This window comes from Ptychodera flava, chromosome 13, assembly GCF_041260155.1.
Source record: "Ptychodera flava strain L36383 chromosome 13, AS_Pfla_20210202, whole genome shotgun sequence".
In the NCBI taxonomy this organism is placed as follows: domain Eukaryota; kingdom Metazoa; phylum Hemichordata; class Enteropneusta; family Ptychoderidae; genus Ptychodera; species Ptychodera flava.
In genome coordinates this window covers 1,549,924-1,577,876 of record NC_091940.1, presented here as the reverse complement: position 1 = coordinate 1,577,876, position 27,953 = coordinate 1,549,924, and the positions used below count along the sequence as shown (strand labels likewise).

At 37.3% G+C, this 27,953-nt stretch overlaps 1 protein-coding gene across 4 annotated transcripts in view; it reads left to right on the top strand.

Moving 5' to 3' along the window:
- The first annotated feature begins 646 nt into the window (after positions 1-646).
- The window catches only part of LOC139148641 (uncharacterized), a 135,747-nt gene continuing 108,440 nt past the window's right edge, over positions 647-27,953 (top strand). For 3 of the 4 annotated variants that reach the window (XM_070720136.1, XM_070720137.1, XM_070720134.1), the window contains exons 1-12: positions 647-774; positions 16,162-16,797; positions 18,406-18,956; positions 19,379-19,493; positions 20,286-20,824; positions 21,142-21,256; positions 21,411-21,955; positions 22,136-22,250; positions 22,812-23,350; positions 24,011-24,122; positions 25,850-26,388; positions 27,233-27,347. In XM_070720136.1, coding sequence (XP_070576237.1) covers positions 699-774; positions 16,162-16,797; positions 18,406-18,956; positions 19,379-19,493; positions 20,286-20,824; positions 21,142-21,256; positions 21,411-21,955; positions 22,136-22,250; positions 22,812-23,350; positions 24,011-24,122; positions 25,850-26,388; positions 27,233-27,347 — 3,997 coding nt within the window. In that variant the 5' untranslated portion in view covers positions 647-698. Of the gene's footprint in view, positions 775-9,295; positions 9,583-16,161; positions 16,798-18,405; positions 18,957-19,378; positions 19,494-20,285; positions 20,825-21,141; positions 21,257-21,410; positions 21,956-22,135; positions 22,251-22,811; positions 23,351-24,010; positions 24,123-25,849; positions 26,389-27,232; positions 27,348-27,953 lie in introns of those variants that run through there. The other variant, XM_070720135.1, reaches the window with a different exon arrangement.

Below are 27,953 nucleotides of genomic sequence, written 5' to 3'. Positions count from 1 at the left end.
AAAAACGCGTTACATGAGTGAAAACGTAAGCTTATCTAGAAAGAAAAGAAGCCTCTTGAAAAGTTTACCCAGTATAATGGCAAAGGAATGAAATTTATTATGCTGTTTGTTTTGAAATACTAAATCCCAGTATAATGGAAACTTTTTAGCTCATTTTGTCTGCCCATGACTGCTGTTCATTACATTGACAAAGGAAATTGTAGTTCCTGAAATACGAAACTTTATATTTTTTCAATATTAACACGATTGGAACTAATGTGGGATGATTGGACTTCATATTTTTTAGATTTCTCAAAAGTATTAGGTGCTATACAGCTGAACGTTGCAATATCGCAAATTACTCATAAAAACAAATGTGTAATATAAAAAGAAAAGCAGATGAGATAACATTTGTAGATTAAATCGACATTACTTCACCATCTAATTATCCAAAATTAGTTCCAATCGTGTTTATTGTTCTGACAAAACCAACACTGCCGAAAAACGGACGGGTCAAGCTTGAAGATGATGGTATCATAAAGTTTTACCAGCATATTTTTGCCGTAAAATTCAGCTCGATCTCTAAAGTTACGTAATAACCGATAACTGAATCCTAATATAACTGATCCTGCTATATAAGAATTCCATATTCATGACTTATCGATATGTCTCAAATAAAAGGACGCAAGTTTTAGGCAATCGTCATTCTTGCACCAATCATGGTGAAAGAAGGAAACCAGTCCAGGCAGTTGCTTGGAGTCATCTTGCTTTTGACATGTGCCAAGGGAATAGTAGGTAGGTGATTCAGCGAAACTTAATTGCATTTTATTATTCATTTTTGACACTTATTGATTGTGAAGTCTAATATTTTGCAGAGTAAGAAGAAAATGTATGACTATAGTTATTAAGGTTCAAATTAACACAAGGTCCTACTGATATGACGTTTATAAAGTTAAGCTTATCGTGTAGGTGTATAGGTTCACAAGATACCAGGCATTATCTAGATAATATTTGGGATATTTTACGGATTGATTTAATTTCTATGATTCTGGAACCAATTTATTTTTATGATTCCGACTTGCAACAGTACCAGTAGTAAGACTGTTCATGATCTTGACAGCAAAAAACACGATATGGTGGACGCACGAAACGTCGTGAAATAGACTCGTATGAGATTGCACCATTTATAAAATAGAATATAGCGACTGGGCTAAATAATAAAACAATGCCATTAAGGAAAATGTTCGAATTTAGTCTGCAAAATAAAGCGGAAGAAAAAGCGTGGGCCGTGTATTGTTGCTTTTCCACCGGTATTACCATACGGTGACAAATATATTTCTACAAAGTATACTCCCAGATTATGTACTGATCACAGTATTACATGCAACCAACCAACGTAAATTATGATCCAACTATTCAATTTTGCGTTCATATATCTCTGAAGGGCCCTGTGTGCCATTCAACATAGTTTCGAAATATCGCCAGAGAAGGGTGTGGTAAGGGTTGGGTCTATCTTTCAACATTAGAGACGATGCAACAAAATTCACCGTGCGCATGCTCCGGTCTTGCAGTGGTCATGCAAACTACTGTCAATATAGATGTAAACGGTGCATTACGACTTTAATGTTTTTCATATTTTTTTAAGTTTTTCATATTCCTGTATAATTGCTGTGAATCTTTATTTTTCACCGATTTTGAATTTTGAAAGGTGATGCGCAATGCCCATATAAAATTCCCTCGGCCGTAGAAAGACACGGCACATAGACTTGCACATGGAATGACACGACACATTTTCATTCCTTTTCGAGTGAGAGAGAGAGAGAGAGAGAGAGAGAGAGAGAGAGAGAGAGAGAGAGAGAGAGAGAGAGAGAGAGAGACAGACAGATAGAATTTGGCAGATGCATTGACAATAGCTCCGTCCATTAGACGTATTAGTGACGTATGGAACGGCCGCTTGCGATGGTATTTTTGAGAAGTGTCTTCGATCGTATGAATGGCTGGTGCACAAAACATCGCAAAATACACAAAAATATCAATTGCGCAAATACAGCGTCCTAATCAGTCGGAACTCGGAAATAATGGTGCCACCTACATTCGCGATATAGCACAGCTTAAGCGCGTGTGAGCGCTTTCAGATAGCATAAATAGACTTTTTCAACAATTTACGCTAGAATTTCGATATACTGTTATGTTATGATAGCAAAAATCCACCTCAATTTCAATCTCGACTGTATAGATATATATATATATTATATATATATATATATATATATATATATATATATATATATATATATATATATATATATATATATATATATATATATGCATGAGTGATTAATTCGCTACTTGTACATATATATTTTCCATTGATAAGAAGATCACGTTTTGCGTATCGAGTCCGTTACCAGTATGCTTATGTCACGTACCTAATAGGTTCTGAAATACTTATTATGGGACTGTTGATATTGAAACTTCAAATGACAATATTGTCATTAATGTATCTGAATTAGGTCTCACGTTAAGGTACATCATTTATGGAGTAGAAATTATTTGAGTCGTGTCTTTTTTTTAACAATATTGGCTCATGTGTGAGGTGTAGGCTAAGCCATGTCTCGTAGGTAAACACTTCCAACTATTTTATTATGTTGCAATAGAGGTATCATGCTGAATAGATCTTGCTTTGATAGAGATCCGCCATGGAGTTAAAATTATTTGTGTGAACTATCATATGTTTTGTGTTATAGTGGTGTAATTAACCGTTGGCTTAGTCATGTCTCACAGGTAAACACTTCCCAATGTTTTTATAAAGGTGTTTATGTTGAAAATTCAAGTATACGTAGTCCGATAAATGCGTTACCGTAAATAGACCTTACAAAATCCAGAATGGAGTAAAGATAATATGTGTCAAATATCACATTTTTTGTGTTATATGGGCCCAATGTATAGCCTAATGCATAGGCTAAGCCATGTCTCATAGGTAAATACCTTCGCAAACTGTTTAATATACCCTAATACTTGCGCCCGAACGGCGCGCCAAAAATGGAAATGGCAGAAAATGGAAGTGCCAGGAGGTATTTTTTCTTTTTTCAGTATTCCATATTCTTTAATTGGTGCACATACAATTTCAGCTTTGATGCATGAAAAAAGTGACCCTCCCACATAGGCTTGCACAAAATTTTATGACCCTTCAAAACTGCTTGGGCGAAAAATGGCGACCCACCCCCAAAAAACATCCCCCAACCCACGTAATTTCTGTCAAGTCCCTTAGAAACGATCTTGTGGAAGTTGACGTTTCTGATCGCCAGTAAATCTCTTGTTCTATTGATGAGACTGATAGCTTTCTTTGCATCTGGTGCCGAGGTTAGTCCGTCGTCGACGTAAAAGTTCCTGTCTATGAACTCTTTCACGTCTTCTCCGTACGTAGGTAGATACGCCGTCTTCAGCGATCTTTCCCAGTCCGAAGGTAGCAATGGCTGGTGTAGCTGCAGTACAGTAGCTCGAGGTTTTGCCTGGGTATTTGGGTCGGACGGCAAGACCAGACCAGGCAAAACCTCGAGCTACTGTACTGCAGCTATGGCTGGTGAGGAGACATTGCCGAACAGGTGTACGTTCATTCTGTACTGAATAACTGGTTTCATGGGGTCATTGTCTTTGAACCAAAAGAAGCGCAGATAGTCTCTGTGTTCTTTCGACGTGGAAGCTGTGAAACGTGTGCTACGTCACCCATTACTGCTGTCTGCTCGCGTCGGAATCGCGGAATGGTAGCAGGATCTGCAGGATACCGAGGACTCGGCGGAGGCTGTTCATTTGATCAGGTCCCATGAGCGATGCGTCGTTCAGGGATACTCCGTTGTACTTAATTTGCACCGGAGTCGAATACTACTCTGATCTGCTGTTTCCTGGGATGGTAGAAACCGAAGTGTGGTAGGTGAATGACGCGACGTCATGACCGATCGCAGGTCCAGTAGGCATAGATTTGTGATGATTTTTTCCTATAATTATCATAAAATTATCATAATTATGAATATTAATAAATTATTAATATGAATGTTACAGAATATTAAAACTTTTTTACACACAATGTCGTCTACTTTGTGTAAATGCCATCTGGACACTCCATTGTTGTGATAATTATGATTATGAATAAATTATGATTATGATTAATAAAGTCATATTTTACACATTGTAATGTGCTTATGTGAACAACCCTCTGGGAACCCTCATACAGTTTCACAATCTATGCCAAAATATACAAGTGACACCATTGCCCAGGTTCAGTCTACGGCGAGAGTTACCATTGCCCAGGTTCAGTCTACGGCGAGAGTTACTACACAGTATACACTGTGTAGTAACTCTCGCCGTAGACTGAACCTGGGCAATGGTAACTCTCGCCGTAGACTGAACCTGGGCAATGGTGTCACTTGTATATTTTGGCATAGATTGTGAAACTGTATGAGGGTTCCCAGAGGGTTGTTCACATAAGCACATTACAATGTGTAAAATATGACTTTATTAATCATAATCATAATTTATTCATAATCATAATTATCACAACAATGGAGTGTCCAGATGGCATTTACACAAAGTAGACGACATTGTGTGTAAAAAAGTTTTAATATTCTGTAACATTCATATTAATAATTTATTAATATTCATAATTATTTTTTATGATAATTATAGGAAAAAATCATCACAAATCCTATGCCTACTGGACCTGTTGACCGATCGCTATAAAGTTCAATACTTCACGGAAGGGTCGAGATTTCCATGAATCTCGCGTGTATCACGATATCTGTAAGCGATCGCGGTCGCTTACTCAGTTGCTTGAAGGGTAATCCCACCAACTCTTCACGAGTTATGTTTATTTTCGGAGCAATATTTGCGTGAAACGTTAGTTAACCTCCAACTGGAATGAACCACGGACTGGATTCATAGATATCTTCGTTATTGAAGAAATTAAAGTCCAACCTTTGTCGAAATCTTACGATGTAGCGCCAGCTCTATGAGCCGATCTCGGACGCTCACTTGTTCACCCTGAACTTACAGAAAATGTTTCAATGAGTCTTGATGTCTTAGGCCGCGTTCAAAAAAATGGGGGGGGGGCTGGAGGAATTGAGGGGGGATTCGAAATTTTTTGGGGTAGTCGTGGGGGGGACTTGAAAGTTTTACTCTGCCTACAGGGGGGACCTGAAAATATTTTGACTCCCAACATTTTGATGTTGTCCAATGGTTCTAATTTTAGTAATAATTAAACAAATTTTAGAACCGTTTTGTCACATTTTATGTCTTTAATCTCGAAAAAATCTAAAAATGTATGAATGCCATTAAATTTTCGTAAAACAAGTTGGCCTTGTAATGGGACAGGAGCTGCAACTGTTGATAATTTTACAATATTTCTATGCAATGTATCAAATACAGTTTCTTTGTGTCTTTCTACAGCATGCTGAAAAACACAATATTCAGTTTGTCAACAAAGCCCATTTGTATAAATATTGGTGATAATTGAATAATACAAATGCACGGTACACGTAGGCTGTGTTGGCAAGCTGAATATTGGACAGCTCAACATGCTGTAGGGAGTAGAACAAGAACGCAATTGTATAAACTGAACAAAAATATTGTCAAAATAAAAAGTTAATACAATTACTGCCCTGCTACTACATACTGGCAGTGACAGTGATACCTGTAGCTCTGACTCTGATGTAGTTTAAGAAGAGTTTCGGTCATAGGACACTCAATTTACAGTGAAACAATCTACTTGTACACAAGATCAAGCCAGAGAGCAACACATAGAAGGCTAGGGGACTAGCAGTTACCATGGATTTTTGAATTCTGGCATATGAGAACAATCAAATATTAGAGAAAAAAGATGGGTCACCACACTTGATCTTATACAAATGTGCGATGAAAAGTCAGTTTTTCTAAAATCACTTAAATCAATATATAAAACCATTCATTTCAAGTTCATGCAATGAATGAAATTTTCACATCTCATGGTACCAATAACACAAAAGTAAATCTTTGAACAGTGAAGACTCTAATTAAAATGGAAAATGTGTGACTAAATGGAATCATTTATTTTTTATCAAATTTGCCATTATTACACCCGAAATTTCTGAGATTAAAACATTAATTTCATGGAATATTTTAACCTTCCAGTATTGTCAATTTTTTAAAACATTTATAAGTGGCATCTAAATTATATATGTCTTGTACTTTTGAGAAAAAAAATTCGGTAGGTCACTGTGCTCATATTTTAACAATTTGGTTAAACGTAGCAAGGAATATACAATTTTCATACTCTCTCATGATTGTCATTATGTGTGCTTTTCAGCTGGTGCCATTGAACTTGCCAGAATTGGATAAACTCAAGTCGGCTTAGACTGAGAAATCCAAACAATCCACTGCATTTAAAAAACGAATCAATTTAAGAACTTGCCCCAGGTATGGCTCTACAACCAGCTGATAAGAGGTAGTGTGTTGCGAGCAGAACGACACATTACTCTGGTATGTCAAAATCTTAACAACCCTCCGAACACGACATGTCATTTCCATGTGTGAGAACACATGTACATAAGCGAAGGGTAGAATCACGCCAAAAGATTTATGCCCACTTTACAGGTTTTAACAGATATTAATCCCGGCGACAAACATGAATGACTGATTACACAGGTTCTAAATCAGACAAAGAACTGCGACTAGTAAGTTCATGTGGAAAAGCGGAAGCGCAGTTGCGAGATCACTCAGATCGGCGGTGGGAATAATTGGTGTGAATAAGAAAGATATCGACAAACAGGTGCTGCATTGCAATAGTAATCGCACTGTAAGGCATTGCAAGACTTCTCGATTTTAAAAGTTCGTAAGAAAATGTTGGAAATGTAATAAAAAAGTCAGAAAACACACGTACGAATTGTATGTCACCTCATTCGGCGCGTTGATGATGAGAGTATAAGTTCCAGGTAAGACAATAATTAATACGGGAAAACATGACAATGTTTTTGCACGAATAAGATTGATAAGAAAATAGCTGATAGCCAGCTAATAGCCCGCTAGCATTGGCTAATAGCGGCTTAAAACGGCTATTAGCTTGAATAGCTGAATAGCCAAGGATTTTGGTATCATAGCAGAATAGCTGAATAGCTGCTCAACAACCCCGAAGCAGCTATTAAGTTTCCGTCATTAGGTCCCAAACATTAGGCTAATAGCTGAATAGCCGCTAATTATCCCTTGAGTCATTGTTGTAAACCCTCTTAGCTAAATAGCTGCTAAATATGTCAAAGCTGGCCATTTTGGCTATCCAGCAATCCCGCACCTTTATGCTTCCATCCATGGCCAGTAGTCAAGAATTCTGCACGTTTTACATTTTTTACATTTATCCGTGCACGAAATACATTCTTTACATTTAATACATTTATTACATGAAAGGTCTGCACGAAATACATTCTTTACATTTAATACATTTATTACATGAAAGGTCTGCACGAAATACATTCTTTCCATTTAATACATTCTTTCCATTTATGTCACGAAAGGTCGGGTCTAGCTTGGCTTGCACGAAATACATTCTTTACTTTTTAATACATTTTTTTTCATTTATTACATGAAAGGTCTGCACGAAATACATTCTTTACATTTAGGCCTAATACATTTTTTTCAACAGATGTCCGTACGAAATACACCGAAGTCTCGGGCCTTATTCGGGAGTTATCGGACATCATCGGGAGTTTGGTCCGGTCTTGCACGAAATGCATTTTTTACATTTAATACATTTTTTACATTCATAACATGAAAGGACTGCACGAAATACATTCTAAGGTCAGGTCGGGTCTAGCTGTGCTTACAGGAAATACATTCTTTACATTCAATACATTCTTTACATGAAAGGTCTGCACGAATTACATTCTTTACAGTAAATGCTTTTTTTCAAAACATATCCGCACAAACTATCAGGACTCGGTTGGGAGGGACGGTCTAACCTCATCATGAGTTTAGGTGGGTCTTGCCTGAAATATATTCTGTACAATTAATAAATTTTGTCGTAAAAATGTCCGCACGTAAGACACATCATAGAGGCCGTGACTTCGACATAGCCATAGGTGTGAATGGGTGCTGAATAACAATAGATTATGTAACACTTTGTCGAGTCAAACTTGTTCTAAGCGTCGCTCAGCGTTAATGTACGTTATGCTAGGACAATTTTCGCCCATTTTGAACTTTTACAAGCTACATCTACAACCTGCTCCGACCTTATGATGTATTTCGTGCAGAACTTTCATTAGATTGTATTAGGCCCCTAAATGTAAAGAATGTATTTCGTGCAAGCCTTTTGTGACATAACTGTAAAAATTTCGTGCAAGCCCACCTAAACCTGACCCGAGCATAGAATGTATTTCGTGCAGACCTTTCGTGTCATAAATGTAAAAAATGTATTAAATGTAAAGAATGTATTTCGTGCAAGCCCAGCTAAACCTGACCCGAGCATAGAATATATTTCGTGCAGACCTTTCGTATCATAAATGTAAAAAATGTATTAAATGTAAAGAATGTATTTCGTTCAGAGCTTTCGTGTAAAAAATGTAAAAAATGTATTAAAAGTATTAAATGTAAAGAATGTATTTCGTGCAAGCCCAGCTAGACCCGACCCGACCAAAGAAGGTATTTCGTGCAGACCTTTCGTGACATAAATGTAAAAAATGTATTAAATGTAAAGAATGTATTTCGTGCAGACCTTTCGTTTAAAAAATGTATTAAAAGTATTAAATGTAAAGAATGTATATTGTGCATACCTTTCGTGTAAAAAATGTAAAAAGTGTATGAAATGTATTAAATGTAAAGAATGTATTTCGTGCAAGCCCAGCTAGACCCAACACGACCAAAGAATGTATTTCGCGCAGACCTTTCGTGACATAAATATTAAAAAATGTATTAAATGTAAAGAATGTATTTCGTGCAGACCTTTCTTGTCATAAATGTATTAAATGTATTAAATGTAAAGAATGTATTTCGTGCAGACCTTTCTTGTCATTAATGTAAAAAATGTTAAATCGGCAACTATTGGCCATAGCTCTGTCTAAGGACAACCTTACTGCGGATTCGTAGCCCTGCCACTCCCTGACTGTTTGTATGGGAGAGTGTCCCAGTCCCTGATACAAAGTCAGGGAGTGGAAGGGCTACAGATCAGCGGCAAGACACAAGAGTGTTGTTGAACATCGGGGAGGGCGCTATTCTAATGGCGTAATGATAGGACTTGCCCACACGTTGCTCCGGAAAACACTGAGATAAATCTAGGCTAAAAACTTCGACACTTTATCAAAAGTATGCTACAAGCAGAGTGCATATTTCCTAGAGACATCGACGAGTACAATTTTGACAGGATGGAGAGAGGAACTCGAGCTAAAAGCAAGGCAAAAAAAAATGGAACTCCGTACTCCTGCCACAGGGAAAGCACATACGCAGCTACCAATTACGCAATACGTGGCAGTGTGCGACGACGTGGAAGGTACAGGTGCAGTTGGGGACAATGAGGCACAGAGTGAAGAAGACTTTCGGAAATTCATGAGAGAAGCCATTCTTAGAATGGACAACAACCTGAAGGGATTGGTAAGAGCCAATATCGCGAACACGACAGAAAGAGTGGTTAGAGTTGAAAAAGAGTTACTGTGGTTTTACGATTTATCGGGACACCAAACTTGCTAATTACCCAGCAAGTTAGCTGATGATATTGAGACTTTGATCGATAATTACCAAAGCACTTCTGTAATTCACACAGGCGCTCCTTAGTTGGGTAGTCTGCTAAGTGGATCGATTTTCGGATCGATCTATTGATCCCGTAGTCGATATGCCCGCCACTGCAACCTAAATACTCACAAGGTGTGCAACACAGTCACTCAAAAAACACACCACCCGATTTGTAAACTGGCCGTGCGCTCGCACAAAACATTCAGAACTACACTCCCATATACCTAGTTGGATCACAAATTAACCATCTCGTCGAAAATCACGCCGATGAATGTGTTGCTCGCATCATCTTGAAGATGTCAGCCGTGTTTTGAGACCAAGCGCAGTGAAATGTGGCCTGCAGAACGATTCTACCATATGATGTAATTTATTCACTACTGATTGGCTAATCAACGGCCAAACAAAGGTCATGGCAAAACGTCACTGGTGTAGTATAGTTGAACCAATCAGCGGTGGAAAAAATGACGTCATATGGTAGAAACGTTCTGCAGGCCGCATTTCACCGCGCTTGGTCACAAAACACGGCCGATTTCTTCAAGATGACGCGAGTAACACATTCATCGGCGTGATTTTTGAGGAGATGGTTAAATTCATGATCCAACTAGGTATATGGGAGTGTAGTTCTGAATGTTTTGTGCGAGCGCACGGCCAGTTTACAAATCGGGTGGTGTGTTTTTTTAGTGACTGTGTTGCACACCTTGATTTAGGTTGCAGTGGCGGGCATATCGACTACGGGATCAATAGATCGATCCGAAAATCGATCCACTTAGCAGACTACCCAACTAAGGAGCGCCTGTGGTAATTCACCTCAAACTTGATACTTAATCTGGCTGCATGAGTGCTCAATGGGGTACACAATGTGTATACAAAGTCACTGATAAGTACCATACTAGTGCCATAAACTAATTTGTGACAGGGGTTGGCATTCCACTGGCCGGCATTTCTCAGTAAAACCAACAGATGTACATGTGTGCAGTAGACTGTACATCTGCGTATCGTACCCTAGCTGTGGGTCCATAGCTGTGGTGTTTTCAGAGGGATTCCTGCCTTTTACGGGCTGGTTTTGACTTCTATGATTTTAACCCCGCCACCACAGCTATGGGAAAATGCGTAGAATAGCGTCCACATTATGCCCGACAGCACTCTTGTCGCAACTTTGTTCGGCGCTATTTCGAAGTTTCAATCCAAATTACTAATTGCCAACACTCCTCAACAATTTGGTTATTAGGGACTCACCACGACCAGAAATCCGCCTAAAATTCACTGAAATATCGCCTTTTTAGCTATTATAGCTATTATAGTTTCTCAAAAACTACTTGTCTATAGAAGCTATTGGGATGGGTATCCGTCTGGTGTCGATCGTCAGTCTGTATGTATGTATGTCCGTTTGTGAGGCGTCCGTCCACTCAAATATCTTGAGAACCGTAGTACTTACTGATTTGATATTTGTTGTGTAGATGAAAAATATGCTTTTGAGAAACTAGTTTTTTTAATTTTGTGATATTGTTGAAAATATGCAAATAAGTGCAAAAAAAAGGCGTTTTGGTAAAAACTCATCTTCTTTATAACCGCTGGTCAGACAGCTTTGTTATTTGGTATAGAAGTCCCTAAGGATAACCCAACTTAGATTTCAAATTGTGATGAAATATGCAAATCTGTATTTTTAAGGAATTTTTTTTGTCATTTTTGGTCAAAACTTTATTTCATCAAAACTGCTTGTATGACAGCTTTGATATTTGGTATACAGGTTTGTACAGATAAACTAAATGTGACATATTGAATATATGACGAAATCTGGAATTTTGTATTTTTGGTGCAATTTTTGCCATTTTTGGTCAAAAAATGTGTTTCTCAAAAACTGCTTGTTCAGGCCATCCTTTAATAGGCTATCAAAGATATCCACCTTCTTCAACAATACATGTGTCACAAAAAGTTATTCTCTACATAACACAGCAGAGCTCTGTCAACTGTTGGGTCACTTGTTTTTTCAAAACCGCTGGTCAGACAGCTTTAATATTTGGTTTACAGGTCCCTAGGATGACCTTAGTGATGAATTTCATATAGTCAGGAAATACTTAATTTTGTATCCATGTCTATAGTAGCTTCAGGGACTTTGGCCCTATGTTTTCAAAACCTCTGGTCAGACGTCGACACCTTTAATACTTGGTTTACAGGTCCCAAGGATGACCTTAGTGAGATAAATTTCATACTGTCAGGAAATAGTTAATTTTGTATCCATGTCTATAGTAGCTTCAGGGACTTTGGCCCTGTGTTTTCTAGCTTCAACCGACATGACCACCCGGAGACCGCCATTTTGCTGGCGTAAAACTGTTGTTCGAGGCTCTCTGCAGAACGTCACTACAGTGACATAGCGGTGACCTCTCAACTTATAGAAAACAAACTGAGTATTTCATCGTGTGATATCGATGACCATCGTTGGTCCTATGGACATTGCCAGTCTCACATAACTGGAATCAAACTTTAACTTGGGGAAAAACATAGTTCAGTCCTGGGATCTGTGATTGTTCACAGGGCGCGGATGCCGGCCATAATCTCTCAGTTTGTGTTTACAAGTTGAGAGGTCACTGCTACGACACTCTTAAATTTGTAGATATTTTTAGAATACGGCAATCCAAATGCTTATAGATTCACATGGAGAAGAGGCAACTCGGCATCCCGTTTAGATTACTTTTTAGCTCATATTGGGTTTTGTATATAAATACCAAAAAGAGCTTATTATATGAGTCGGTGGCATCTGTATGTCTGTATATTTGTGGGTATGTATGTGCGGATGTATGTCCGTCACACACAAAGGCTCCCATACCACCAGAGCTACCATCTCAGTATTTGATGTACAGGTAGATGCAGGGGTTGAGATGTGAATTTGTTCAAATGAACACATCAGTGTCAAAAATGTGCAAATGGGGTAAGAAAAAGTGAAAGCCTGCAAATGTGCAGGAGTGATGGCATGCCAGTAAGAAACAGGCCAATTCCACTGATCTTGAGTCATTTCCTGTCATTGTTTATGACCTGTCATATTAACAGACCTGCTGAAACCATAGACAGTAGAGGGGGGAAGACCGTCTATACTCAAACTAAGAGGGGCTTGTTTCTGCTATGCATGTTGCTAAAGTTGACCTCCAGTACTTAAAGTTTCGGACCTTAATTACTTTTGTCATTCTTGTTTTTCTGGTTTAAATATTTCTTGTTGTTTTTCTTGTTGTACTGTGCAGAAATCATTGTCATAATATCAATGTAGAATTTTCCTCCACTGAACAGATAGAAACAACATTTATTGTTGATCATTGGTAACCCATACTGGTATATACCAATTCTGATCAAATTTGAGCGACACTGTAGAATTGCGGTATTTTTTAATCCTTCTACTCAGAAGCAAATAAAACAGTATGATATTATCCCAAGTATAAAATCAGATCATGATGCAATAATGCTTACATTAGAGATCTCAACAAGCAGAAGAGGCCCAGGTTTTTGGAAATTTAATTGCAGTTTATTAGAAGATACACAATACATGCAAATGATGAATACACTTATTACAGAAACAATACATGAGAATGCAAACTTAAGTGATAGTGCTCTTTTTGAATTTTAAAATATAAGATAAGGGATTTAACAAATTTTTTTTTGTATTTAAGTTGTTTTATTGGTAACATTTTCTTTAGTAACAGTAACGTAAGTTAAAATTGAAGTACAGTGCTTAGTTATCTACAATTTTGTGTAAAATTGAAATCCATTTGCTGCAGTTTCTCTCTGGTTTGTCTTTTTCCAGAGCTATTTCGTACTCCAGGTGGTAGTTGAATTTCACTTGCAACATAAAAGCTGCAAAGTGTTGTTTACTCTGTTTCATTTTCATGGCATAGATGTGTCTTTTGGCTAACAGTAGAATGTGATTATGAATGTCAGAGTAACCGTCAACATCAAAGAGCATTTCATTAAGTTATGTCTTGTGAGCAAACTGAGAGATTCCTCGAAAAATGTGTGAAACTCGTTCCAGAAGGTCTCAGTGAATTTACAGGTGTAGAAAAGATGATCTAGTGTCTCGTTGCGGTTTTGGTAGAATGAACAGAGCGGTGATTGGTCCATGCCTCTTCTAGATAGATCGTAGTTTGTGTACAGAATATGATGAAGAAGTTTGAACTGGAATTCACATGTTTTTGTGTCTATGGCTACCTTAAACGGTAGGCTATAGGGATTCAACAATTACGTATTCAAAAAAGAAAGCCAGAGACACAAGAGATAAGGAAAGAGACCTTTATTTAGAATTGCATAGATTTGAAGAAAGAAGTGACGATAATCTTAATGAAGGGGTTTTTAATCAATATGAGTCTGTAAAAATAGAATTAGATAAGATAACAGATATAAAGGTGAAAGGATCAGCTGTCAGATCTAGAAAACAGTGGTATAAAGAAGGGGAAAAAAGTTCGAAATATTTTTCAAATTTAGAGAAAAGAAACTATACTGAGAAAACAATATGTCAACTTAGAGTGAGTACTCACCTTATTCAAGGTGAAAAAGAGATTTTGCATGAGATAAAAACATTTTATTCCAACATGTACTCTTTGTCTTTCTGAGATTAAGATACATCTGATGATTATGGTTTTTTCAATCGTTCAAATATTCCAAAAGTGCTTCCAGATAAAGTTCATCTGTGTGAAGGTCCCCTGACAAAGGATGAGATCTTTAATGCACTAAAACGAGCTCCAAAAATCAAGTCTCCTGGTAGTGATGGTCTACCTACAGAGTTTTACTTGTTTTTCTTGGAAGTAATTAGTGATGCCTTGTCAGCCTCTCTGAACTTTGCTTATAACAGAGGAATGCTTTCAAATTCACAAAAACAAGCTGTCATTACTTTATTACCAAAGCCTGACAAAGACCTATCCCAGCTCTGTAATTGGAGACCAGTATCTCTGCTCAACACTGATTACAAGCTGGCCAGTAGATGTATTGCCAAAAGATTGGAAAACATTTTTCCGTTAATTATTCATGAGGGTCAGTCAGCATTTATTCCAGACAGAAAAATTATTGACAATATTCGCTTAATTTTAGATGTTATAGATTTGTGTGAAAGCACTGGGCAACCAGCAGCAATGATGTTTATTGATTTTACTAAAGCGTTTTACACCTTAGAATGGAATTTTTTGAACAAAGCCAATTGATTTATTTAATTTTGGAGATTCCTTTAAGAAATGGGTATCTGTGTTTTACAATAATATTGAAAGCTGTGTTCTTAACAATGGTCACCCTTCCGGTTGGTTCAAATTACAAAGGGGGATTAGACAAGGTTGTTTCCTGTCTACTGCACTTTTTGTGATAGCAATAGAGCTACTGGCTATAGCAGCTCGCTCAAATTGTAATTTAGAAGGTATAAGACTACCAAATGGGCAAAAACAAAGCATTTCTGGATTTGCAGATGATACCACTTTAATTTTAAAAGATCAAAAATCTGTTAAAATTGCTTTGTCTATGCTTAGCCATTTTACAGACTTTTCAGGGTTGGAAGTAAAAAGCTTAGTGTTTTCCAGTTTAAGGTTCTTTATCGTATCATAGCAACAAATCTCTTCCTTTTCAAAAATAAAGTAAGAACTGATAATACTTGTCTACATTGTGGCCAGATTGAAACTGTAGAGCATCTTTTTTGGCATTGTGAAATTGCAAAAAAAAGTTGTGGAAAGCTATAGAAAAATTTTTGAAGGTCAATGTAAGTGTGACATTTTCATATAAGACCATTTTATTATGTTCTCCAAATGATTCTAATGTACTGAATCATATCATACTTATTGGGAAATATCTATTGTATGCAAGCAGATATACAAAAATTACACCATCTTTAATACCCTTCACTCAGAAAGTAAAAGAAATAATGGCCATTGAACAGAAAGTTTTAAGTGAAACAAAATTTAATACAAAATGGGGTATGTTTGTGCGCCTAGTAAGTTTCTTTACCTCGTACACCTGTGGTTTCTGTGTTATGTATTGTTTTGTTGTCGTTTTGTGTGTTTTTCCTTCAAAGTAAATTTTAAAAAATATCGTAGAACATCTACAGTACGCCTCTTCCAAACATGTTTTGTAGGGTAACATCTGAAGTGAATTTCTATAGTTTTTAATTTCAGTAGATGTTAGGTGTCCAGTAGGTGTTAAAACATGATCCATTTTCAGTGCAATCCATTACACGCTTTTAAATTTAATGAAATTTACCGATCAAATGAAACAGATTATGACATAAGCAAGACATGACACAGTTTACTTGAAAAAAAAATTAACTTCAAAAGGAGAATAATTAACACATCTGAGGACTTATCAAACTTCTTTTGAAGTTGTTCAGTTTTATCAGTGATTCCATACTATGAACTAACATGACTATTACTAGCAAGAATCCCTGAACTCGCTATATCTGATTGTTCATTTGGTTGCTAATTTCAGGATTGCCAGACCCTGTGGCATTTTGGCCTCTTGATGGAGATGAGCAGTTGAGTGATACATCTGGTAATGGTAATCATGGTGTTAACGCAGGTGGCGTTAATCTTGTTGCTGATGCAGATGGTACCTTAGCAGGAGCTTATCAGTTCACAAGCAGCGCCACTTCATACATTGAATTCCCAAACAATGGCGCCTATGATACAAGGTATTCCATTTCTATGTCCATGTACATATATCCGCAAGGGGTGTTTGGTCCAACGTTCAACTTCAAGCGAGATGCATGGGGAGTTCACATGTATAGTGGAAGTACCATGCATTTTGTGCGGTTCTGTCAAAGAAATAATTTGGCGTTTACCCAGGCTCTGTATGTAACTACATTGAAGCAAAACGACTGGACTTTCGTCAGCGCTAGTTACAACTACGAAACAGGGTATGCAAAGTTGTGGATCTACGACGAGGTTGTACAGTCGGTTAACATCGGCAAGGTTGAGCTGGCAACCAACTACGAAGCTAGGATGGGAGTGAGAACAGGAGACGGAAGATATCTGAGAGCCATGGTCACATGTATGCAAGTATACGACAGAGAGCTCACACCAGCTGAAATGAGAGAAGCTGAAAGCCTTTGTAAAATTGGAAAAGGTATGTGTGGACTCATTAGTTTTATTGTTATGGATAGTTAAGTGTATTATGTTGCATCAAACTCTTCTTTTAGACTTCTTGTGATTCAAATCCATGCTTTCCGAAGATCCACGGCTGTTTGTCACTGTCACATCAAATTTAAGGCTGTTTGTTAGCTAGATGAAAGGTAACATTGTTTGTGACATCATCATATTTACTTCAGTGGATGTATATCAGTATGCTTTCCAGTAACAATTCTTGATTTCACACAGCTGAAACCAGTACATCAAGTTCAAGATTTAATTCATTACTGGTGGTTAATGTTTCTGCTATTGATGTCCATTTTCCGCGGATAGCGTCATATTTCTTTGTCACTTTGAAATTATAGCTCATTGAATTTGGCTGAAATAGTTGAAAATCTACCTACCTTTCCCGGTCACTCTAAATTTGGCGATAAGCAAATTTCATCTATACAGGTGATACTCGCTGTAAGTGGTGTTTTGAATAATTCGCACTATTGTATTATTTCCTCACTACATGTATAAGTCTTTTCGTATATGACATATTTTCATTGCAAAGTTTTGCGCTGTTGGCCTATAAAGAGCATCTTTAGGCGCATCTATGGTTCAGATAGAAAATGTGTTCTAATACAGAATGATCTATTTAAAATGAGCAAGATATGAGGTGATTCACCTGTTCATAACATTGGAAAACGGAAGAAAACTGGGTCAAGTTCAGTGAGAATAGTTGGTAATGGAGTAAGAATCGTTGGTGTAGCACGAGGAATATGATCTGAAAGAAACGGTTTTGGCATTATTTCAGTACCACCTGTTTGAGTACTCGTAATTGATGAGCTGACCAGATTGAAGGTTATTTTCATTACTTACTATTTGAAAAACAGGACAAAATTAGGTTGGTTACATTGAAGTGGCGGAATGTTATTTTTTCCCTTCATTTCGTTTGTTTGTTTATATGTTAAGTTATGCTTTTGTTTTCCAATAACCCGAAAATATACTGCAATTCTGTTTACATAAAACCATACTTTGTCATTAAAATTTTTAAGATATTTCAATGTACATTCTTTAGAGACATTCTAATTATCCGGAGAAACGTTGCACATGGATATCACACAGCACAAGTCGGAAACAATCAGATCAATGAGAGGAAGTGTTAATCCTCACCATGGTCCCTCTGAGGGACCGTGTCCTCATGTAAAAATTACACACTAAACAAGTCATGCAACTGTACGCTACGCAGGGGATCAACTGTACAAACCATTTTCAGGGTGCTAGGGGGGATATATTCCCTATCACTCTTTGGACAATGTTTCCTCAGTCCAGTGAATTCTTTGCACTAAGAACAGTCAAGAATATTTAAAGTGTTTCTGACGTGATGGTTATTTTGAAATTACATTTTTTTTGCACAGAGAAATAATTCTGTGGGAACATCCTGAATATGGAGCTAAAAACTTAAGTAGCGCCAAATGAAATCTTAAAGTAACTTCATCATCCTTTCTGGTATGGTCTAGATAAAAGATTTCTACTCTGTGCATGTTTCATATGAGTGATGTCGATCATACGATGGATGACCGATAACTGTGAATAGCAATATTTGTGTTCTTTTCAACAGTGGAGCAACCTTTACCAATTGTTAATTGTAACAATGGTCCTCTCAGAAACCAAATGGTACAGTTTGATGGCACTGCAAGCAGCTATGTCAAGTATTCAGGTGGTGAAATTCCTGACCTAGAAAGATTTTCTGTTTGTTACTGGGTTCAAAGTGATGCCTCTGTAACCAACTACAGAACTTACTTTAGTTATCTGACAAGCAACGTCAACACAGGTTCCATATACATTCGAAGAATAAATAATCTTATTCTAAATGTCAACAATGGCGATAGTGCTGCTACCTCAGTGTCAATAGAGTACGGACTTTGGCATCATGTGTGTGTCTTGTGGAGCAATATCGTGGGACGGTATCAAGTTTTCAAAGATGGCGGACTTGGATACACGACGACAGGTCTGAGAACTTCTCAGACAGTTGAAGGAGGTGGTCTTCTTGTACTTGGACAGAGGCTTTCCAGCAATACTGGTACCTTTCACAGCACTAGTTACTCATTTAAAGGAAACATGGCCTCCTTTAGCATGTGGAACGAACTGATTGCCGAAGAGGATATACAGGTAAAATTACACAATAGGTTTATGATGTTAAATAATGACATCTTTTGATTCAGATATTATGATGCATTTCAGAGATCATAACAGTGTCCCAGGGCTGTTATTTGTTCCTTTAACCTGTTCACCCCCAATTCCCAGTAAACAGGTCCACAATCACCATTGATAACAATGGGTTTGGGCCAAACCATGGTGGTGAAAGGGTTAATGCCTACGATGTACATTGTTTCTTGTACATATGTACTATATGTACTATATATGTAACAGATTGTAAGTATTAATTTTGCATTCTGAGAGGGTTCTGTCGCCCATTTAACCCATTTTTGAGCTTCCCTTTCTGGGGACTAGGAGTGATTGTAAGTAATGCAAAGCCAGTTTGGAAATGTTCAGTTGCAACACTTACAGTTTTACCTTTCGTTTGACCTCAGAAAATGGCATCGAGTGGTTGTGACCCGGAAGATTGTGGTAACATCATGGCCTGGACTAGTTTTAAGAATGATGACCTAAACGGCGTTGATACAGAGAGGTCGACACTCAGATGTGGTATGTTTAACATTGTCTCATCTCTTTTACTTTTACTTTCGATTACATATCCAGTGCTTTTAGCATTCGTTTAATATTTGTTCTCAAAACGAAAACGTAATATGCCGTGATATTGTTGATTATCATAAAAGTCATGCCTGTCTTGGCACTCTCCTATTGTTTAGAGGGCACTGATAAACCGTGCCCACATTTGGATTCCTTGCTGTGCAACTCATCAAACTACGGGCATGTCATTCGAATACGATGCAATATCCAACAAACTTCGTTCAACAGCCCCTAAAGACCACCTGAAAAAGTAAATCGTAAGAAAAGCAATCAAGATCATTGTTCAATTAATTCTGGCCTTTCTAGGCACACGGATTATAATAGCCAAAATTGAAGGATACGTTTTTTCGTTCGTGAATAATAATGTAAATAACCCAATACAGAGCATTGTGAATAACAGTAAAGATGAGTACAAACAAAACACAAAAATCCATGTAATCAGTGAAATGTGTCTGAATGACTGTTTCTGTTGTTGGTGGTGGCGGGGCACCTGCAACATATGAATCTGAAAAATTTGAACATTGTTCTGGTATGTTAGGTGAGAATAGAAAAAATCCGGAGGATTGTTCATGAAATTAAATTGTGTTTATGAAAAGATGTCAAAAATTTATTCTGCCTTCACAAACCAGTCAACGTGATTTTACTTGAATTTATTCAAAGCCATTTTCAATATTCGACTATCCAGACTTCTTTCTTGAATAGTGTTTATACTATTAGTGAGAAAATAACAATCGGTTTGTTCAATAGAGGAACGTAATGAAGACTGTAATGGTGGCGATTTTGATGGCAAAGCTCTCAACATGGACAACACCGATGGGTTCAGCTATGCCCAATCCTTTCAAGCAATTCCTGATATGACGCAATTCACGATGTGTTGGTGGGTCCGCAGTACAGACACTTCGTCATCAAAATACTTGATGACATACCGCTCCTCCAACGTGAATACTGGCAGCATTTACGTGTACAATCCAAATAGTGTTCGGCTGTACGTCAATAATGGAGCAGCTACTGCAAGTGGCATTGCTGTCAACTATGGTATATGGCATCATTTGTGTATGACTTGGAATGGAGCAGACAGCGGTAGATACCATTATTACAAAGACGGAAACATGAGGTATACATCTTACAATTTGAAAAGCACTCAGACTATTCTTGGAGGTGGTACACTGATGATTGGTCAGTGGCAAGCATCTGTTGGAAGTGGTCTGAATAAAGCTTACTCTTTTAATCATGAAGTGACCAATTTCAACATTTGGAGTGATCTTCTAGAACCAGGAAAAATTGGGGTGAGACTTTAATTTTCATGTACATATCAAAATGTAAAATATCTAATAATTTTTTTTATTGATATATTCCTTGATGTTTAAATTTTAGTATAATACTTCTCGTCAACCGGAGGCAACTGGAAGCAGGATAAGAGTATATGTGTAGTTTGTTTCTTGTGAGGGACAGTGTTTGACTAATTTATCTGTATATTTCGACGTCAGGTTTCTGACAAATTGTTTAATTTGATAAAGTGTGACTGTTATAAACTCGATAACATTATACATATATACCATGTGAGTGATGCTGAATTGAATTTGGAAATACATATTGGTTGCAGGAAATGGTTAGTTCTCCTTGTCAAACCTCCTGTGGTGATGTAGTGTCATGGCCATTTTTTAGAGAAAGTGATATCACTGTGTCTGTCACTGTAGAAGACTCATCCATCCCGTGTAGTAAGTAGTCTAAGTTCATTATTTCTTTGTCACCAAACTTTTTCTCCTCCTGCACATGATATACCGGTATTACTGTTTTAAAACTTCACAGTAAATTCTTTCAAATATGAAAGTTTTGTTTAAGTTTGTCCATTTTCAAAATTTTATCTGTAAGCTACTGAGGAACCAAGCTGTGAAGATGGAGTGTATAAAAACAAGCTATGGAGTTTCGACAGTACATCTGAATACACCTACGCTACAATTGACAAAGCCTTCAGAGATATCTCGTCCTTCACAAGCTGTTGGTGGATGCGAACACAGGATACCTCTAGTTCTTATCACACAATGATGAGCTACTTTGCACTTGGTGATAGTTCAAGTATCCCTAGCATTTCGGTAGAAAATCCCTACAACATAAGAGTTGGTATTAAGAGTCAGTGGGGCAGCAGTTCTGGAATTGCAGTCAACTACGGAATGTGGCATCATGTGTGTGTCACATGGACGTCAGATGGTGGAACCTACCAGATATATCGAGACGGTGGTCTGGCCTATACACAGTCTGGTTATTCGGCCAATAAGATCCTTCGAGGAGGTGGAAAGTTGGTTCTTGGACAAAAACAGACAACGCTTGGTGGAGGATTCAGTAGGACCTATTCCTTCTATGGTGACATGTCTGACTTCAACATGTGGAGCACTGTTCTTGAATCTGATGTCATTGAGGTTAGTTAATGACCTTTTTGGATATTTAAACATGGTGATCGTTTCTCTGTCAGGTCACATTGGACCAACGCTTCCAATGATAACATTTTAGAGGACTTTATATTTTTACTTGTGATAACTCAGGAACAGCGAAATTGCAAAGTCGATTCTCTCACCTTTCATTGTATCCAATTTTGGCAGGAGTTTGTGGAAAATCGTGGCTGTGACAATGGTTGTGGTAACCTTGTTTCCTGGGCTGAATTTACAAATGATCACATTACAGATGTAGATGTTGAAGACGCTGATAGTGTTTGTGGTGAGTGGAAAGATCTATGCCTACTGATATCATGCCTCTTCTTTTATCGATGAGACCAAGGATTCAGATATACCCAGACCTTAAATACTATAATTGTATGAGAACAGTTAAGTTCTACTGTTCAGTTTTGTTCTGGGATTATTGTTTGATTCTGAAAATTAAACGATTAAACATTAACAACAACTGTTAAGACTTTTAGGAGTGTACCACTAAATAATTGGTACCATATAACATATGACTGAAAATCCTCAATGTATTACCTTGTAGGACTCATGAGATAGAAATATATGAAAGAATGAGCGATGAAAATCAGGAATTCAAGGGATACTGGCATTGAAAGTCTACAGAGTCTGATAGAATTCCTTCGTTGCAAAACTACTATGTGACAATGTTCAATACAGTTTAAGAATCATCTTAACGAATAAATATATACGTGCTATGAAACATTAAACGAATCTTAGCAAATATATAAAGTTAAGTGAATAAGCCAACATAATACCAAAAAAGCTGCAGACAATATTTTTCCATGTGAATATCGGTCATTGTCTTATTCAACCTCAGAGCCAAGAGCCACAGAATGTGGACAAGGTGACCTAGATGATAAAAAATGGACCTTGGAAACATCGTCATCACAGTTCAGCTATGCAACTGTTAGGCAAAAGATTCCTACCATGTCAGCTGTTACTGTGTGTATGTGGGTGAAAAGCACAGATTCATCGTCTAGCAAATACCTATATACCTATAGAACATCCAATGTAAACACCGGGAGCATCTATTTGTACAATCCAAACAACCTACAGTTCTACATTGACAATTCTGCTGGTACAGCGAGTAGCACAGCTATTAACTATGGGATCTGGTTCCACATATGTCAGACATGGACACAAGAGAGTGGAAAATATCAGTATTTCAAAGATGCAAGACTTCGTTATACCAGCACTAATTTGAGAACTAACTATGAAATCCAGGGAGGTGGTACTCTGATAATTGGACAATGGCAAGGTTCCCAGGGTGGCACCTTCTCAACAGCGTATGGTTTCAATGCTGAAATCACCAAGTTCAACATGTGGAGCGACGTTTTAGATATTGAAATGATCGAGGTAATTATTTCATACAACCGTATACGATAGTAATATGCATTTCTCCCATGCCTGTTTATTTCCTTTTAGTCAAACATATGTATACATCAACCTCTATAATTTTTTTTATTACAGTCTGTTACTGTACAAAGAGTGCAGATTTTCATATTTGACTCATAGTATTAACATTGTGAAACATAGTAAGGACAAGATGGGGTGTTATATATATTTGTTGGGCGCATGACTTTAATATATCAGACATATCAGATATATCTGGATATTTAATATTTTAATATCCAAAAGTATCCATTGCTGTCACAATACCTTTTAGTGTAGGAATCATTATGAAATCTGCATTTCATATAAAAAGCATGACAAATTCCTGATACTTTACTGTTTTCTCTCTGAGAATTCAGTATAAAAAAGGTACTAATATTTCACAATATATTTGATAAGTGACATATTATAAAAGAGAAAAATGACAAAATATTTTTTTGTTTGCATTGATGCTACTATTTTCCTTTGTGCTGTAGGTAAATTACACAACTTGCATTGAAATGATATTTGCAGTTAAGTTACATCCTATTGCAAATAGATTTTTTGTGTAGTACGCTGATCATGTTTGGTGACAGAGGACATTGGATCTATAACGTTGTATCGATTTGCGTCAATGTCTTACAGAACATGTATGAAGAGCCCTGTGGTTACGTTTGTGGTGATGTTGTTGCATGGTCCTTCTTCAGATCCGATGACTTAGCTGGCATTGAAGTTGATGATCATGGTCTGCAATGTGGTATGTATTTACCCTGGCATCATAAGGAATCCGCATTGAAACAACTCTGAAATTACCAGATCTGCTCATAAATTCAATTGAATTTCAGTCAGAATGTGTAATCCTCTGCTGATTAACGACCTCTGCTGTGAGGTATGCTTCACGATATAATTACGGTTCGAAATGTCTCTGCACATGAAACGTACCTCAATCTAGATTTCCTGACAGAAGTGCACTTTATGCACCTTTGAATTTTGCGATATTTCTATTAGATTACGAGAAATATGCAGTCAAGAAGCAATCGGACTAAAAGAAACCATTATTGAGCTATTTTCAAACAATAAAATTCTGAGTTTGGAGTTAGTGTACTAAATCTACTAAGGACGATCACTTCTGAAAAATATAAATCACATACATAATGTATGGTCGTGAAATATTTTGGTTTAGGATATTTGTAATCACTAGGCACACTCGAATATGCTTCACACGCTAAATTGTGAGAACAGAATCCAAATAGAGGTTATAGTTTACTGCACTTTGTAAACTCTATACGTGCTGCACACGCTACATTATGTGAACAATATCCAAATACGAAGAGTTTAGAGTTAACAGTCAGCATTCTGAACGAGCGAACAAAGACACCTTTTTATTATTTGATCTTTTCACAAATGATTAATTTTGGAAAATATAATTGTGCTCTGGTGAAGAAAATAGGCAGTGCGAATGAGACCAAAGAGTTGACAAATTTTTGTAAGGACCAATTTAATTAACTTTCAGAGTTTTTGTGGCAAAATATTGATTTTGATATATCGTCATAAAAGCGATGTAGTAAATTTAATAGCGTGTAAAATAGTAAAATATGTATACAGTCAATTATTAGAGAAAATCAAATTCAATGTTGCTTTCTCGGTCATTTACAATGGGGAATTAAAGGGATATAGTCGTCGGAACTGTGTTCAAAGGTCGTATGGGACCCATACGACCCATGGCAACAGTGTATCCAAGGCACAAGAGTGATTGATGACAGTTAAAACATGTCTGTCATAATCTATCATCCTATAATTTAAATATTGCAGCTATGATGATGAGATACATCTTGGTATCGTGCACGAAATACATTGTTTGTAAACAAGAAACTCGCACAGTTCCGACGACGGTATCCCTTTAAAGTTATCAAATTGATCCAGAATTATGAGGCTTTAAAGGGACAAAGTCGCCCATTTTCCATGAATTTTGTTTGATATGAGATACAACATATATTGTTTGACAGGTTGAAAGATACTGAATGAATGGGTGACCATGCATATATTCGACCCTGGTTTTAGACAAATTAAATGAAATCATGGCAAAAATGAATTAATGGTCATGACCATTAATTCATTTCTCGATGGTTTCATGTATCGTTTCTAAAACGGGGGTCAAATATATGCATGGTCACCCATTCATTCAGTATCTTTCAACCTGTCAAACAATATACGTTGTATCTCGTATGGAACAAAATTCATGAAAAATGGGCGACTTTGTCCCTTTCACTGACAGAGAGTTTTATGATTCATGTAGGAAAGAATTTTAGGTTCCGAGATTTATTTTTTGCAGTACGAATAACTGACAACGATGTTTGAATAGTTGTGATAAAAAAAATATGACGACGAAAAATAATGTTGGATCTATGTTGTGGACACTGATGTCCTCAAGCAAGTCAAAAATGAATTTTAAAATGTTTGTGTTTTTGTTTCATCTTACTTCAGAAAAAGAGGAGTTGCTGTGTGATGAAGGACCCCTTACGAATAAAACATTGACTTTCGACAGTACATCAGAATTTACCTATGTTACAGTCAACAAAGAATTCAAAGACATGTATTCCTTCACATCGTGTTGGTGGATGAGAACCAATGATGTTTCAGGTCAGGCCAGAGCTATCTTCAGCTACTTTGCAGTGGGAGACAACCCTGGAAGTATTTTGGTGCAAACAGCAAACAATTTGCGAGCCGCTATCAAGAGCTCGTGGGCTTCTCCATCTGGCGTTTCAGTGACGTATGGCGTCTGGCATCACGTGTGTGTCACATGGACGATGGATGGTGGCATCCACGAATTTTATAAAGACGGGAGCAGAGTGTACACACAGCTGAGTGTTAGAACCAACCAAATGTTGCGTGGTGGTGGTAAACTCGTTCTTGGTCAACGGCAAGGAAGTGTTGGAGGAAGTTTCAATAAGGCTTATTCATATATTGGCGAGCTATCAGACTTTCATATGTGGAGTGAACAAATACTAGCATCCAAAATCCAGGTAACCCTTAGTGAATGACATTCCCATCTGAAATACAGGTAGAAAGACATGCAGAATGAATCTCCTTCTACGAAAATGAAACAAATCAATCACTGTTCACAATTTTTGTGTCGATAGTGTGAATAAACGATACTATGACAGAACGATGGAAGAATTTCCGATAGGGCGACAAAATAACAGAAATTAGAGTTAAAATCAAGGTATCCACGAAAACATCAAATTGTGATATGTAAAAAGAAAATATGGGAAGATTTGACAAATACTCATTTGAGTAAAATGGCAATTTTGCAATATTTGGCAGATTTTAATATTGTAGACATAAAAGCGACCATCTTTTCTCTATTAAAATGTTCACCCTGCACACATTATAACGTCATGTTCAGAAAGTTAACTATGTGTTCCAAAAGACGTATTTTTCACATTTTTGGTATGCAACATTTGTACAAAGGTCAACAGAACCTCTACACTGTAGTATTCCAACAACAAACCCTACTAATAATCTTGGGGACAAATAATGTATTGTGTGTCGGCAGAGTGAGTGTCCTGAATGCGAAGTACTTGTCTTTCAACTTCTTTAGAGCAGGACATAGTAAGCGTGTATTCCTTTTGTCTCAGTGTATCGAAGAAACAGTGAAGCTGACGGCTGACTCGCAGCGTGTTTGCAAGGTTATATCTGATTGGTCGATTGTCACTATTTACAGCAACTTAGGGAGTTTATTTGTATTATTTCATTATAACGGTACGATTCTGCCAACCAATTGGATAACAGCTGCGAAATCGCTGCGAGTCGGCCCGAAGCTGAATCAAATCTCAGCTGAATTTTTGTTGTATCACTGTGCCACAGGCGTTTGCAGAGAATCGTGGATGTGAAAATGGATGTGGTGATTTAATCGCCTGGCCTACAATATCTCTCTCCGAGCTCACTGATACTGATGTGAACGATGCGGATTCTGTTTGCCGTAAGTTAACATTTTACACACATCTGCAGAGATCTCTAGTAGCCAGGTTTTAATGTAAAAAGGCAACGTATGTCGTGCACCCTTCCGCTTACATTCAACATACTCCATTCTGAAATGTTTCAGCTTTTATCAGTTCATCTTTCTTTTCAATTTGATCTCAGAATATCTCAGTTTGGGGGATTATGCCAAGCTATATTTACTCTGTTGCGGAAGTTCATACATTCATACATACGTCAAGATATCCCCAAGGCGACCTGAGCAAAGCTGTTCTACGCATTAATCTAAAAAAAATCATTGTGGTTATGTACAGTCCGTACAGCTTCCAACTTGTCATATCAGGACACCTGTCATCAGACCACATATTCTCACCCTATGTAAACGTACAAATCAATAAAACATTGGACGAGCTGTGTATAAGGAGCTCCACCAGTTTTCTGTCTATACTGTCCTCTATACAATACCTCTCTGACAACTTCTAAAGTACTGTCTGAGCGTGCTTTTTATGAGTTTACTTCATTGCGGTACTCCAATGATTTATATATGTGTCACGTGACCTTGGCCGCCATACTGGATTTTCGAAAAATATCAAATTAATCTTTAAAAATC